At 43.2% G+C, this 15,759-nt stretch overlaps 1 protein-coding gene across 8 annotated transcripts in view; it reads left to right on the top strand.

The window, feature by feature from the left end:
* khdrbs2 (KH domain containing, RNA binding, signal transduction associated 2) overlaps positions 1-15,759 on the top strand; it is an 80,704-nt gene that overhangs the window by 39,913 nt on the left and 25,032 nt on the right. For 6 of the 8 annotated variants that reach the window (XR_005079140.1, XR_005079138.1, XR_005079137.1 and 3 more), the window contains exons 4-6: positions 2,017-2,163; positions 12,612-12,739; positions 15,165-15,363. Coding sequence is in view for 2 of the 8 variants with exons in the window: in XM_037122702.1 (XP_036978597.1) it covers positions 2,017-2,163; positions 12,612-12,739; positions 15,165-15,363 (474 nt within the window). In the remaining 6 variants the exon portion in view is untranslated. The remainder of the gene's footprint in view (positions 1-2,016; positions 2,164-12,611; positions 12,740-15,164; positions 15,364-15,759) is intronic. The other 2 variants (XR_005079139.1, XM_037122704.1) reach the window with 1 other exon arrangement.

Raw genomic sequence — 15,759 nt, 5'->3', positions numbered from 1 at the left:
AACCTCACGGCTGAGCAGGAATACGTGCGGGAACTCGAGATGCAGCACCAAAGCTCGATCACTAGGGAGCAGATTGTGGTTCCAAAGGACATTAACCAATGCTTATTACCAGCCATGTTTATATATGTCAGTGGTCCAGACAGAAACAGGAATACGTTGTGCAGACAGTGCCTGGAGAGTGAACCCTACTGACTCTGGCACTCATCTAAATGTTCCTTTTGCTCTCCTGTAATATGGTTCATGAGCAAATACCCACTAGGCTAATACCTTCCTGCTACTTCGGCTGCACTCACTGTTTGGTGCTAATAGAAAACTTTAGCAGTAAGCATAGTAAACATTATCCTCAGTTATACTATACTAACAAGGTAAAAAGTTGGTTAATGTCAGGAAATGGTCATTATTTGGTTACAATGTGCACCAAAACAGCTTGGTTAGGTTGAGGAAAAGATCATGGTTTGGGTTGAAATATGTACTGTGTTAATGTTATTTGACATAATGAAGTGTTCTCCTGTATGAGTTGAGACAGTTCTCCTATTTCTTAAGCCAAACAAACCTTTTACAAAGTCACTGAATCATCTGAAATGCCACAAAGCTGAAAACATGGCTGTTTGTCTTGGCTCATGAAAAGTTGACATTTGACTGCACAGTGAAGTTTACAGACCTAAGCGTTTAAATAAGTCAGTTGTTGACTTTTGTTTTTCCACAGTACACAAACACCCATCTCCCTGGCTGGGAGTCTTGTGTTTGTCTGACCCACCCACCCCAGCTTTCTCCTCCCCCATTTGTGTATTTTCTTCCTTTTCACACTAAGCTAACCTGAAATTTCTCCCTCTACGACCTAAAATGCTAAAAGCGAGTGCAGGCAAAACTGCAGTGGCAGCAACAAATATTAGTCCAAATGAGTCTTTGACAAAACACAAGCAGTTAATTGAAATACATGACTGAATGAGGAATGATTGAATAAATACAAATGCATTTTGGACATGTGAAAACAAAACAAAAAGGTGAATTAGTTTGACAAATAAGCATAACGAAATGAAAAGCATGTTACAGTATCTTCCATTAACAAGCATTTCCATGCCCAAAAAGGAGTAGGAAGAAGTATACATTTGTTTAATCCTACCTCTTCTCAACAACTCTGTAATTAATTGTAATCAATTTACTTCCTGAGCCTGTGCGCCTCCGTACGCTCCCGTCTAACTATACATAATTCCATATGCTATGTGTACAATTAGTTGATGAGGGTTCTCATTCATCCAGGTCAGGGTTATTCTAAGTGCCGTATCGCAGGCAACTGGACGTGTTTCAGTTTCTTAAAGACGTTTCCACTCTCATCTAAGAGGCTCCCTCAGTTCTAACCAACTGGAGGGGAGTTGCAGGCTTTCGGACTCGGTGTGGGAGTGTCCTTACGGAGTCGTGAAGGACACGTGTGAGCTCTGAGGTTCAGAGTCGTCACCTGAGGCTCGTTGGTCAAACCGACTTTCATGTGGGTTTGCAAAATCACAATTAATAAATCACATGTTGTCTATAAATATGTTCACGTACACAACCATATATGCATAAATTACAATTGTGCTGAACACATGTACATATACAGTACATACCTACATGCGCACACATGTATGTGTGTACACTCACACACATACAAATTTACGTGCATGGCTTATTATATGATACACATAAGATATTCATAAATACACTGACGTATGATGATGATGTTTAGTTTTTGTTATTACAGACTTTAATGTAGAAATTTCTACAGTTCTCATTCATTCAACTTCAACACAGTTTACCTGCTTTGTCGTATTGCAGTGTCCAGTATAAAGAAAACTTAAAGTAATACCTCACTGATATGCTATTATGCAGTAGTTCACTAAATATTCCTTAATCCACACAAGTATGTAATGTGATGTTTGTTAGAATGAACGTAACACTTTTGTTGTTAATCGTTTCAGCTCGCGTTCATAGACACAAATCCATCACTTGCTGTCTTTTTTTTCTTTTTTCACTCCACAGGAAGAAGAATTAAGGAACAGCGGAGAGGCCAAGTACGCCCACCTGAGTAACGATCTTCACGTTTTAATTGAAGTCTTTGCTCCACCTGGAGAGGCCTACTCTCGCATGAGTCACGCCTTGGAGGAAATTAAAAAATTCCTAGTTCCAGTAAGTTTAATGCCTCACCTCATCTTGTCCTCCTTAATTTTCTATTCCTGTAGCCACGTGTGAGCATCAGTCACCACTGCTGACTGGATCATTTCTCCGCCAGGCTCATTAACACAAAGCAAACAGTGCTCAGAATCCAGGGTTTGTTTACAGAGGAGTAAGATATAAGCGTGGAGTCTTTTTCCCCCGCATTACAACCACCTCTCTCCGCACCGCATGCCCTTACTCACAATGAAAAATAATGTATTCAGCAATTAAAGTGCGGTATGGAACAACTTGCAAGACTCCAGCAACTTATTGCCCGGAGAACTTAGCAATAATTAATGTGCATGTTGTGTACACTTGCTGAGTCTAAGCTGTAAATATTAATCAAGCTTTCCAAATGTGACAAGTCTAATAGAGGAGTTGTGCTGCATGAGTCGACTTTATGGAGTTCATGCTTCTTCCTACACCGAGCCAATGTTCTTACAAGCATGCCTGCTCACTGGGCCAGGAGGATAATGATACTGCATCTGCGCCGAGCAGTTCATACCCTTCCCAATACAAATGACTTAACACTGTGCCAACAAACAGCTAAGGAAAACACAGGGTTATTCATCTGCTCCTGATGTGTTCGCTCACAGGCTGAAATACTCACTGGACGTGTTTTTCCACGCCAGTTTTTCTTCCATCTTCAAATGTGAAAGGCTTACAGAGAATGACAAATGTTACACGGGAAACCGAATACATGCTGAATGCACTTGTTGTAAAGTTCAGGTCGGGGGCAGTGTTGATGCCGTAGATTCAGTCAAGTTTACAACATTACCACTCAAGGGATCAATGCAAAGATTTGTGGTGAATTGCTTAATTTCATTTTTATATATATGATTGTAAGGTGATGTTAAAAATAAGACCTACCCCATCTAACTCGGTTGCTTAAAGAAGCTTGTGGACAATTTGAAGCAAAATTATGTAACTTTTTTACCTTAAAGGGCCACTATGTAGTATTGGAGAATACATTCAAACTCAGAATTTTGATATGTACAATAATATTGAGAAGTAATAAAGTAATAAATGAGTAATGAGTAATAAAACAAACTCATACACATTTATCCTTTTGAATAAACAAGCTGTCTGAAAAAATAAGGTCCCAGAACACTGAAGCTAGAATGGTGGCAGGGTCCGCCTCATGTAAACAAAGACTTTGCAACCTCAGTTAAAGGATAGGATCACAGTGTTGCGCACGCTTTTCAAGATTAAAATTCTGTGAGACTGATGGTGCAAGTAACCACATGAACAGACACTCAGAAATGCTCATCTGCCTCGGCGTCTCACTCACTGGTGCTCCGATGCACTCTGCACTGTGAAATCTGCTCCAGCCTGCTCCGCTGTTCCTCTCTGATCAGCCGGAGACTTGATGCATTGTCGGGGTAGAGAAGGTTCACCGCATAATCTGAAGTAAAAACGAGGCGATGAATGAATCGCTGGCGGGGCCGCAGCTCTCGCTTTAATTGCAGCACCTTGAGAGAAGATGAGGTTTTGTGTATTCTAAATTATTCTTATGGGTGCAGACGAGTTTTCCAATTAGTGTACACGCAGGATCGGCTGTAATACGTTTCTTTTTAAATAGGTGCACACACTCAATAAACGCAGACTGTTTGGGCTCAACAGAAGTTTGAATTTTCTTCTTTTTTTTTTCTGTGTGTGCGTCTGAAAACCTGCCAGCAGAACTAATGATGCAGAGTCACTGGGAAGGAACCAATTAAGTCAGATTTTACTAAGTAACAAAAGGGCTGAAAATCATTACTGTGAATGAGAAAGCACTGGTTACCGGATACAGGGGTGTTCACAACCAGTTGGTGGCAGGAAGAAGTGGACAATTAAACCCTCTAATGCTGGTCTATTATTTAAAAAGGCTAATCCAAACTTAAAAACATGGGTGCTGCACACTGGGGGAAAAACATCATGAATTTAAGTTACATCTTCCTGCCTAATGAAACCTTACATATCCTTTCCCTCATGTTGTTGGTTTTTTTTTTTTTTTTTTTTAAACACACGGCGTGCACGTCAAGTTAGGTTCATCCTGAATTCAACTTATAAATGTCAATAAAAACATAACGAATGCAGATCGTACCATCTATTTTATGGCAGAAGCTTGCTGCCTCAGGGGTCTTATGGATTGGCAAATAAACTGCGCATAATGTAACACAACAGGCATCTGTCATTATCCACGGTGACAGATGTTCCCCGCCTCGGGTGGAGAGTGGCAAGTGTGTCCTGCTGTTTACTTTTTCTTCATTGCTGCAAGGCGGCGTTGTCAGAGGGCGGCTTCCAGCGGTTCGCTATCGGGGATCACTTTGGTGGGAAATGTTCTGCAAAGGGTTGTTCACATTGATGACTCCTGCTCACCCCGTACCTCTTACATTTCCAACAGGAACAATGTCTGTCTTTTTGTTTAGCTGAAACTTATGGGGAACGTCACAGGTTTCACACATCGCATTCTGTTTACGGGGCGTTGGGAGTGCCACTGGATATGTGTAAAAAAAAGTTGTGCAAGCGATTAGTGTCTCCAGATGGAGCTGCATGAATGTCAAATATATTGATTTAAGGAATGTCACTTTAGCACATTTCTGGTCAGTCCCTCCGCTCTTTTCTAACTCAGCATGATAACCTGGATGAGCAGAACGTTAAAATGACGACAGATGTGTGATGATTTTTCCTGGAGGCTGTTTTGATGCCCGCAGCCTGTCTGTGTATGCCTTTTGGTTGTTTGCTCTGATAGATCATTACATAAAAACACAATTACAAACAGCAATGACGTGATTTCTAATATATTATCAGTATGATTTCCTGCCAGATTCGCTTGGCAAGGATCGCTGCAGATTGTCCACAGAGCGTTGCGCCGGGCCGCAGCGCTCTCCGTCTGAGCAGCCCAGTTCAACGTGGGCACCGGAAAAGAATGTGGGCGGCAAAGCAGCTCTGACCTCCCGCATGTCCCCGGCGTGGTAAGGAGAGGGCAGAAAAAGAGTAACAGGAAAGTCAGAAAAAGTCAAAAGTCAAAGTAATTTCAGCAAAACCAAAAAGGAAGTACTTTTCTTGCCAAGACTCAACCAAACTCCACCCATGAGACGAAGGTTTTATTACTCCATAATTCAGAAAACACTGCCAACAACTATAAAAGAGATCAAGTTTGCTGTTTTCAGGGGGGAAAAAAAAAAGTTACATAAATCAGGCTGTGAATGATGAATGAACTAGCCTCTTCGGAAAAAAAAAACAAACTTTCAAAACATTCAAAAGGAATATTCAGGAAAGTTTAATGTCAGCTCAACTTCAACTGAAGTGGAAATTTCTGGCTGAGTATGAGAAAAAAAAAAAAAATGATAGCCTTAAAACAGGCAGCATGTTTATTGTACTGCAGAAGAAACTACAGTTCAACAGGGTGAAATAGATAACAGCATCTGATTACTTACCCGAAGACAATTGTGTTTTGTGTTTTCTGACATTTTAGTTTAAATATGCAAAAGAGATGTCAAATTTTCCAGAGCAGAAACATCTCAACGTGTGTTTTGTTGGAGACATTTCACGGAAGCAAAAATGGCCTAAAATCTTGAAATTGACCATGGCATGAAAACATTTTCTGTAGCGTCTGCTGTGAGTTCACCAATCTTATGTAGAGCGATTCTAAGTCAATGACTATCCTTTGGATGCATCTGACCAAAAATACACCACGGAGAAGAGATGTGGATTGAATTTTACGACCCTGCTGCCTAAATGGAGGCAGCTGGTGTGCAGCACTATTGCTTCTCTCCGCCGGCCCACCAGGAGAACTCCCACTGCTCCAGTGACCAATCTAGCGCTCCCGGTGTGACATTATGCTCCAGAAACCAAACTCGACTCGAAGCGGTGCAGCGGGCGGGATCACGGCGACGCGCAGCTGTCTCCCACAATGCCACATGTGTAGTTAAACGATTTGCGCCGCTGAAAATCTATGTATGTTCCAGAGCGTGTGGGCTGATGTGGCTGACTTCACTTCTCCAAACGAGACCTGAAATGTGCCTACTTCTCTAGCGCAGAAAAAAATCTTTTTTGATGCAGCTTCGCCCCGATGATGTCTGCAAATTTCCTACCCCTGTAATTTAACAAACCCTGCCTCCCACTGAGCTGCCACCGAGCTCGCGTCTGCGAAACAGGAAAAATGAATCTTCTGATATGACTTTTAAACAGCTGTTAAATTATTGAAAAAAAAAATCACAACCACACGAGCAAGCTGTGTGACCGTTTTCCAGCCAGATAATTTGTGCGTCACCGAGCAGAACTAGAGCACACAGAAGAAGTGCAGTTTGTCTGACTCCGACTTTTATCAGCCGCTGGAGCGACTGAGGGGAAAAAAAGCCCTCAGATCTGCTGCGACGCAAAAATTTGACTACAGAAAACGCTGTCAGGGCTGTCAGCTCAGAGCCGTGCTGCACCCTATAAAAGAAAGCAAAAATGCAAACAGGAAACTAATCAGTGGGCCGGTGTGCATATACAGGCTGGGAGTGACAGGAACCGGAGAAGGACGGGGCGATCCCGCTCTCAGCTGGATGAGCTCGCCGCCTTCATCTCGGGCCAAACTGCCACGCGGAGCATTTTGGCACGGAGAGGCGGACACAGATGCTTGAACAAGACGCGTGACAGTAATTAGTTTTTGCACGAAGTCAAATGTAAAGTCAAACAATGATAAACACGCTATCAAAGCAGACTCAGGCCTATTTGTGTTCCAATTTTAAGCTATTTGATCCATATGACCCTAAAAGAGCGAGCCCCGAGCACCAGCAGTGAAAAGACTTGCCTGGTGCGGCACACACGGTCCTCCGCATTATTATCTTCAGCAAAGATCCAGACGGCACAGGTGAGGCTGAACAATGCAGGCGGGAAATGAGCTAGGAGGCGAGGGAGAATCAATTTCTCACCTTGCATTAGCGGAGGCTGTTGTTCTCTAATAGTGCGACGATATATAGATTATGCAGATGTCTGGTGTGTAACGGCATCACGCCACGGACCGCTTACTCTCCTGCAATCAGGACCTCGATGGAAGCATCGACTCTCTTTCTGCGTCGAGCACTAAAGCGCCCGTGAACGTGATGGAGCAGCGTGATGAAGTGCATCGAGAACGAGTCGTGTCAAGGGCGCTCATTTACAAAAGAAACGCTCTTGAATTTACACTTGAACTCTGTTTTGAGATTGTTTACCAGCAGCGTGCCTACATCCGATTCATTCAAGACGCTGAGCAGCATGTCCTCGCACAAGCAGGTTCTAAGAATCCCATCTGTGACTTGCACACCTTTATAGATCTGAAATCAATTTAAAGTGATGGCACCTGCCCCCCTTCCACTTGGGATTCCAAATTATATGATGCAAGGACAGAGGAGGGTTTAGTGAGGAGTAGCCATGAACCAAAAAAGAAAATCAAGCTTTTTAGACTAGATAACGGCGATGGTGGGTAGCACTGAAGCCAGGCAGTGCACATTATTTGGTGGGTTGACAAACAAAGCCGAACCCTTAGTTTGGAGTGTGTTGCTGCTGCACATTGTTCTCAGAGCTCAATGCAATACCCTGCAATACCTCCACATATCTAGCAGGAAAATCCCTTACAGCAGGTTTAGGCATCGCTTGGATATGAGATAATTGCCACGTCGAAGTATTTTTGAGTTTTTTTCTGAAATAACTACTCACGCGTTGTTGTCTGAGTCATGCCTATGATCAAAATTGATTACAAGTCCATTCAAAACGAGGCCGCACCCAGCTGAGTTCTTTTGTTAAAAGAGCCGAAATGAGCCACCCGTGGGGGGAAAAAAATGAACACACATCGTATCAAGATGCAGATGAACAGCTGCCGCAGCTGCATCGCCGCCTCTGTGCCTCTGGATCAACTGGCCTGACGTGCTTTGCGGGGATGAGAACAGTATTCGCGAGGTTGTTATGCAGGACGGCGTGTGCTACGATGATTTTTTTTTCAGATCTTCTTCACTTGAAAAATAAACACATCAAAGCGAAGAAAGAAGAAGTGTGAAGTCTGAAAATGCTTAAGATGTTGTCTGGTTCCGTCGGTTCTGACTGCAAACCACCTTCTAAAAGAAAAAAAACAAACCGTACACTAGGGCTTTTCGTGAGGAAGTGTAAAGTTTCAACAGATCAGCGGCTTGCAGAAACGTACTTTGCCGCACTTTTTCTGCCAAATGAGTGCGTGTTTATAGAAGTATTCATCCCTCCAAAACTGCATGTCGAGGTTAGCTCACCACATGTCAACATTTTATATCACACATTCCAATTCTGCCCATCCAGCGTTGGAGACGCGACGCCTTGAGGGAGCCTTTTTTTGAAACATTTCGTTCACCAGATGAGAGGGTGTCGAGGTCGAAGGATGAGTATGAGTCCTTTCACGTCAGCTGATCTGACACGAGATACATTCTGATGAGCATTTTGTTTGCTCTTGGAAAACTGAGTTCTCTGCATCTCCATCTGACATCTGCATATGCGATAACATGGCTCAAGTGGTTCCTGTAGCTGCCTTGACTTCACATGAACCGCACCATGTTTTGGACACATTGTGTAGCAGAAAGCTTGGGGTTTATATGTTGACTATTATCTGAATTGGACAAAATGTATTTACTCAGGGGAGCGTCAAGGTCTCAGAGGAGATCTGGCAAGAAAACAACTCTTAATTAAAGATTATATAATTGAAATTCACTATCTATTATATAAAGTTAAATGTGACTGTATTTCTGCCAGGAAGATTTCCAAGGATATAGGAGCGCTTTCATAAATGGTTCTGCAGCCCGCAGTCCGCTAGACAAACTGCAGAAGGCAGGAAATCAGTCATCACAGGCGGCCGCGGAGTCGTGTGGCCGCCATGCTTCATGTGCTGACCCCTCAAAGTCCCTGCGAAGGGCGTCGTGTGTGCACAAGGTCATGCATGGCCTGAATTAATCTCCGCGAGCAAACAGTCGGGCCCAAGAAGCCTCGGCATCGGGTTTATCTCTGTTTTCTCGTGTTAACGCCTCTGTCAACAGTCAACTTTTACAAGCTCTGGCGTGTTTGTTGTGCTTTGGATAAGCTGCCAGCTTTCCAATTAAAAGCGGTGCCAGTCTCCTTCAAACCAACAGAGCGCTGTAGGCCTTATTAATTCATTAACAAGAGGAGCCCACGTGTGCAGTGTGTCAAATGTTTTGGAAATCTACCATGAGGATCTTTTTTTCGTTCTTCTCCAGTGACATGTGGGTGTCTCGGCCTGTTTGTCATATGGTTCTTGTGTGACACGTATCCTGTTAATGAAAATGAGGAGCTGTGACAATGAGATGTGATTTCCTGCTGCTGTTTTTTGAGTAGCTTGGGGTTACATGTTAAAGTGCCACATTACAGTTACTCTGATCAGCTATGTGCCACATTCAAATAACAGCAGAAATGCTCAATATTCAAAAGGTTCTATGATTATGTGTGACAAAACGTGCAGTGACTTCCATCTGCCTGAAATGTTTTTTGCTAAAAAAAAAAATTAACTAGTCAGAAATTTGAGAAAAAAAACTGCATCTGCGCCTTCTCCTCATTAAAAAACCCAGAATCTATGAATATGCAAGGTTTAAAGGTGCCCTGTGGAGTTTTTCTTGTGAACAAACATTTCTGTTTACATTCGGTGTTTCTCACCAAGAGACGTTGCTCGTATCCTGGAGGTTCAAACAAAATGCATTTTGATATTGCTTGCTTACAGACCTCCTTCTCACTGCCTTTGTTGGCAAATGTACCGTATGTTCCAGAGACCTACACATCAAAGCATTGCACAATACTGTTAAAGAGCAACTCCACAAATTTAAGGTCTTGGGCAGTCCTACTGTAAATATGAAAAAAAGCAGCATAAAAGCTTTTGTGGCTCCAGAGGAAGCTGCGTGTAATCTGATAAATTGCCTCTAGGGATGTTGCTAAACAGCTAAGATGCATAACAGTGTTGGACAAAAATGACCAAAAGTGATACAACAGAACCAGAGACATCACCCTTTTTATTCAGCGCATCCTTCTATACATCAAAACCTGGTGCCCACAATGCAACGCTGCTACCGAGTGACATCAGTGGATACAGCACATGAGATATCAGCTTCCTCTGGAGCCACAAAAGACTTTAAACTACTTCTTTCACATATGCAGTAGTACCCGCCGAGACCTGTAAACACACATTAATGCATGAAATTGGTGGATTTGCCCTTTAATAGTGATCAAAACCTCCACAAGGATCCTTCAACAAGATGTCTCCGTCTTCACTGAAAAGTCCATTCTAAAGTTTATGTGTGCTGGAGGCTTCAAGTTTCTCCATCACACTTGTGTAATTGCATATTTGGACCATGACTGAAAATCATCTTCTCCGTACACGTCAAACTCAGATTTACCCGACCCGGCTGGCAAAATAAATGATGCTGGCAATGTACGTTCCACATCATGGCTATGCTGAGACTGAATGTCTAATTTGAAATTGTTATGTGGTGACAACATTGTGCTCATGATCTGGCTAGGTTTAAGCACAAAACACGCTCGGCCAGGAAAGTACCATGTGTTGGATTACCTGGTTCTGTTGCTCCAAATGAAGCTGGGAACCGTCCCGGCGCCTCTCAGAAGTTTCGAGAAGCGCTCGGCTGCAGCCGCACAGACTCTTCAAACAATGCCACCTACGAAAAACGCCCACTCGTGCGGAGTGCTGTGGTTCCTGAGGAAAACAATGAAACCACAGCAGATCAAACATGAGTTGAAAATTATATTAAATTATTATACAATTTCAGCGAGTATGAGACAAAGAAGTAATACGTAGCTTTACGTCTCCTTTACCTCCTGACATGAACGTGAGCTCATATACATGTAATGTGAAGAAGACTGATATGAAACATGTGTCATGTATACAGTTGAGCGCAACCGTGGACTTTAGAAGCGTAATATGTCAATATTTTATGCTAAAATAGCTCTCTAGTGTCACATGTCTACACAGTGTAGCTCAAACACCCAACTGAACTGTGCATATTTGATCAAAGTGTGTTTATTTGTTAGATACCGTGCTAAGAGGGCTTTTGTGTGTGTGTGTGTGTCTGTGTGTGTAACAGTGTTAAAGCATGCCTAAAGAGAATGCAGATATACTACTGCGAGAGTGTGAGAGCTCACAGTTGATAATCAAGAATTTGTTTAATTTTTCACACGTTTAGACAAAAAAAAAAAAGGATTTCACAATTATTGACTTTCACGCAGAATGACTTAAGTCTATTAATACGCTTCTTGTGAAGATCTGATCACAGTCAGTGTCACAACAATACAAAATCACAGAGCGGGGAGAAATTACTCTGCTGCGATATCCTCATGAGAGAGATGGTGTCACAACCTGAGATCACAGCTGGTATCTGGACGCCCGTTCACTTCCTGTCCTAACCTTATCGATGCACTCACATCTCATCCATCAGTTTTACTAGTTTTAGTCGTGTTCACTCTAAAATGGTGTGCACTCCATGTTGTGTTGTGCTTTAAAAGCATGTTAAGAGCAGCGTATTTCTGGGAACTCAACGTGCAACCTGGCCTTCGTTTCAGCTTTTGTTTATCTTTAAAGTGTTCTGGATGATGTAAGACGATTGCGTCCCTTCCTTGCTCAGGAAGGAAGACAAAACAAAGTCACAAAATTGTGGCTGTCAAAGAACGGTGACGTCGAGGGGGGCGTGGGATCGGCTGCCGCCTCCGTCTCTTTGTTGTCGTCACAAAAAAACATTTTTTTTCCCCGAGGTGCCAAATCTTGCGGGCTTTGCTTGTGTGTTCCCAAGAAGTAAGCCTGTTTATCTGTCAGCGGTGACAAGATAATGAATGCCGCTTTGTCCACTCCGTTGTCTGCCGCGTAATGATCCGTATCATGTTTGATAACAGGTTGAGGGAAAAATGGTTCAGAAGCACAAGATAACGATACTCCGAGCAAAGTTGTGTGCGCTTGCCGACGAAATTAGAAAAGGTTGTCTTTTGTCGCTTTAACGTGAGAAGAAAGGGTGTTTTTTCTGAATTTAATTTACCTTTTTTGTCACCCCTTCTTATCAACATTCAGGTTTTTAAATTATTAATAAAAACCCAGAAGAAAACTTTACAATAGTTTGGCAGAATGTCTCTTTTCTAATCAGGCAGAACTCATACTGAACCCACGGCTCTTTTTGAGGAATATTTGTCTTTTCCCACATTTTTCTAATCTCTCTCCCACATTTTGTGTCCAAATATAACCAGAGGAAAATATCCCTCATCGGGTAGTCAACGCTCAGCGGCACCATGTGTTTCCTGCGCGCGTCGAGATCATTTTAATTTGATGGCGTTTGCTGCTGTTGCGAGCATCTGTTGCAGTCAGAAGACAAATGTCCTTGTTTTTCCCTTTTTTTTCCTTTTCTTTTTTTTTTTTTAAACGAGACATGCTGATATTTTGTTTCCCGCAGGACTACAACGACGAGATCAGACAGGAGCAGCTGAGAGAGCTCTCCCTGTTGAATGGCTCCGACGAGTCGAGCAGAGGGAGGAGCGTGCAGGGGAGGAGTGCGCGACCGGCAACCACAGTATCCACCAGGTAAGAAACCAATCACAGGAGGGGCTCTGTCATGTATATAACTTCTAGATAGCACTGGCGGCTGCGAAATGAACTTACAGTCCACACAATGGTGAAAACTGACATTATTCTCTTTAAGTCAGCGCTGCACTTCCATTTAGTGTAGAAACAACGGACCTAAGTGGGTTTAAAACTGGTGCTGCAGAGGCTCTCAGGCTGCCAGAGAAAGATCCGTCCTGATAAAGTCCCCACATCTTTCAAACTTCAAGCCTCCCACACTAACCATATGGTATCATCGAGGGTTATCTATTTTTTAGAAAGCTCCCTCTAAAACAGTGTGAACCTGCCAACCAGTTTCTTTAGAAGTAGAAGAGTGAATACTTCTTGGTAATCACCACCTACTTACCCTAAGATTTAGGGACCTCTTGTTCTCCAAACAATTACGGGAAATTTTCAATTGGTTTTCTGCTAAACTTCTGCTGGTCACGGCGTTTTCATTTCCAGCTAGTTTCTGCCTCACCTTTGCAGTTCAGTGAATGTACTTACATTTGTTAACCACCATCAGCGGGTCTGTCCAACTTTATAGCCATTTTCCTAAATGTAAGTTTGTTTTATTAAATTTAAATGCCATGATCAGCAGAAGTTAGTTATTTATTATAATTAAAACTAGTGGAAAATAGAGAGATGTAAGAAACTCATAAAGCTTTTATTTACATTCTGAAGCGCCAATAAACTGTTAATAAGCTTCTTATAGGTACTTATAAATGTCCAGTAATCTAATAACGTAACACCTCTTTTGTCTTATTAACACAATCAAGTTAATAAGAATATTATATGGGCATGTAAGAGCCTTATGCCCTATAAACTAACACATATGGACCTTAATATAATCCCAAAGTTGCCTTCAAAGAATAGATTATACAACTGATGTCACAGATTGAGTCAGATTCATCATAGTTAGTAAACCAATCTTCATGTAAAACTGGTGGAATGCCCCTTTAGTTCAGTTACGCAGTCACCTAAAAGTAGTTTATATTCATTGCACTACGGCTGTTATAGTGTGCACTGCTGTGAATGCAAAGTACATATTTTAATGATATAAAAAAAGGAAGTTCCCACCTTCACGGTGAATTTTCAGAGTAATTGGGTTCACTGACAAACATTTCAATATTTCATATAAACTCGTTCTTAGTTCTTCTCCTCAGGCTAACAGCTTTAAAAAGTGCTTCCTTTCTGACTTTTTCCCGTTATGTCTTCCTGATAACTCAACATATCATTATATTGTTTTCAGTGTGCTGTAGCTTGAGGGGGATTTTAAGGAACGCAGGCAGGACCAGTAGCAGAAAAAAAAACCCTCAATGTTCCAGAGCACCTGATTGACTTAGCCATGTGCGCCGCTGAAACGCCTGCCTCTCCTGCTTTCCTTTTAAGTTCGTTTCTTTTTTTTTTTTTTTTTTTGGAGCGAATTGTCAGTAATCTACCTGAGCCGTGGCAGTCCCTCGGGAACAGGCAGGTACAGTTCGCCATGACAGCTTGGCCTAATTCAGGCAGCACATGTAGATGAGCTAAATCCAGCAGGAAACATGGGACGCCGCCCCTTCCTCCCCCACCACCACTTTTTAAAGTCACCAGCGCCACCACTACCACTTCCTTACCCAGATTTTCTCCTTATGGTGCCCCAATAAGCGATTATTGTAAATCCCCCATGAAAAATATGCACCAGTAATTCCCCTTTGAGTGCCTGTATTTTTGGATCACAATGGGCTGCTACCTAGCGACCGGGTGTGCTGGAGGAAGGGAAAAAAAAAAAAGGCTATCCCGGCCCACCTACATCATGCCGTCGTTACAATGTGGAGTTTGCAGACAATGGGCCTCTTTTTGTGAGGCTAAATCCCCCCGTTTCATCCCTGCTGTTTTCGCGTGGGCCTGCTACTGGACAGCCACCTCTAGAAAAAACAAAAAGCAATCCAACCTAAACTAACTCACGCCTGCTCACGCTCTGCTGGGCCCGGTTAAATAAGTCACTGCTCTTCTTGAGAGCAGTACCTGTCTGAGTGTGTCTACAAACCGGAGCGTCTTCAGCAGCTCCGGGCAGATGGAGGTGTGAATCTGTACAAACACATGCTCGGCGCTGCTCCATCGTGTTATTGAAACAAACCGCGACGCGTCCCACAGGCGTGTTTGCAGAGCCGAGGAAGACACAAAGTGACACTCCTCAGCCCTCTGATCATCACGAGATCTACCTCGGCGCCAGCGGAGGTTATGTTGATCTCGAGCGCGCCTTACGACAACCACCAACCGAGGTGGCCCGATGAGAGGGGGATTTAACAGATTCCTCACTGTCTCAGACTCACATTACTCACAAAAACGTCGCAGGGTAAGATTCTCAGGGAAAAAAAAAAAAAAAAAAAAGTGATGCCATGTGAGTCTGCTTGTTTTGCTTTAGCAGGGGCCACAGAGGCACAGGGAGGAGCGGAGCGGCGCCTCGGGGGACGGCGGTGGCGGCGGCGACGGCGACCCACACCAAACTCCCCACGACCGTTCTGACGAGGGAGGTACAGGCTCCGAGAGCCAGGGGGGCCGCGGGGAGCGCCGGGTACAGGCCCCCGCTGCTAGCCGTCACACATGAATCATACGACGACTATGTAAGTCCAATCCCTTTTGCACACGCTGAAAAGTATGGCTGATAATAATTTCACATGAACTGTGTGTAATTCAGACCTGGTTTGATCTCCCTTTGCATGTGATCCGGATGGATGTTGCCTCACACGGAGAGGCAGGGCACTCGGGGACACGTGTTTGAGAAATTAGGGCAAGCAGGAAGTCGCTGCAGAAATCTTTGTATTTAATTAACTTCAATTCTTAAGGCACACCAGACTTTTTTTTTTATAATGATTCAGGACCTGCTAGGCAGCCCTTGGTTTCCATTCATCTTGGATTTATGTTGCCGCGCAGATTTGCGGATAAGTATTACGCCAAACTAAATAATGAGAAACTATTATTTTAGCCAAGTGCTTAAACAAACGCATTTCCTTCCACTC

The sequence above is a fragment of the Acanthopagrus latus genome, chromosome 15 (assembly GCF_904848185.1).
Source record: "Acanthopagrus latus isolate v.2019 chromosome 15, fAcaLat1.1, whole genome shotgun sequence".
Classification (NCBI taxonomy): Eukaryota; Metazoa; Chordata; class Actinopteri; order Spariformes; family Sparidae; genus Acanthopagrus; species Acanthopagrus latus.
Note: the sequence above shows the minus strand (reverse complement) of the source record. Positions and strands in the feature narration are given on the sequence as shown.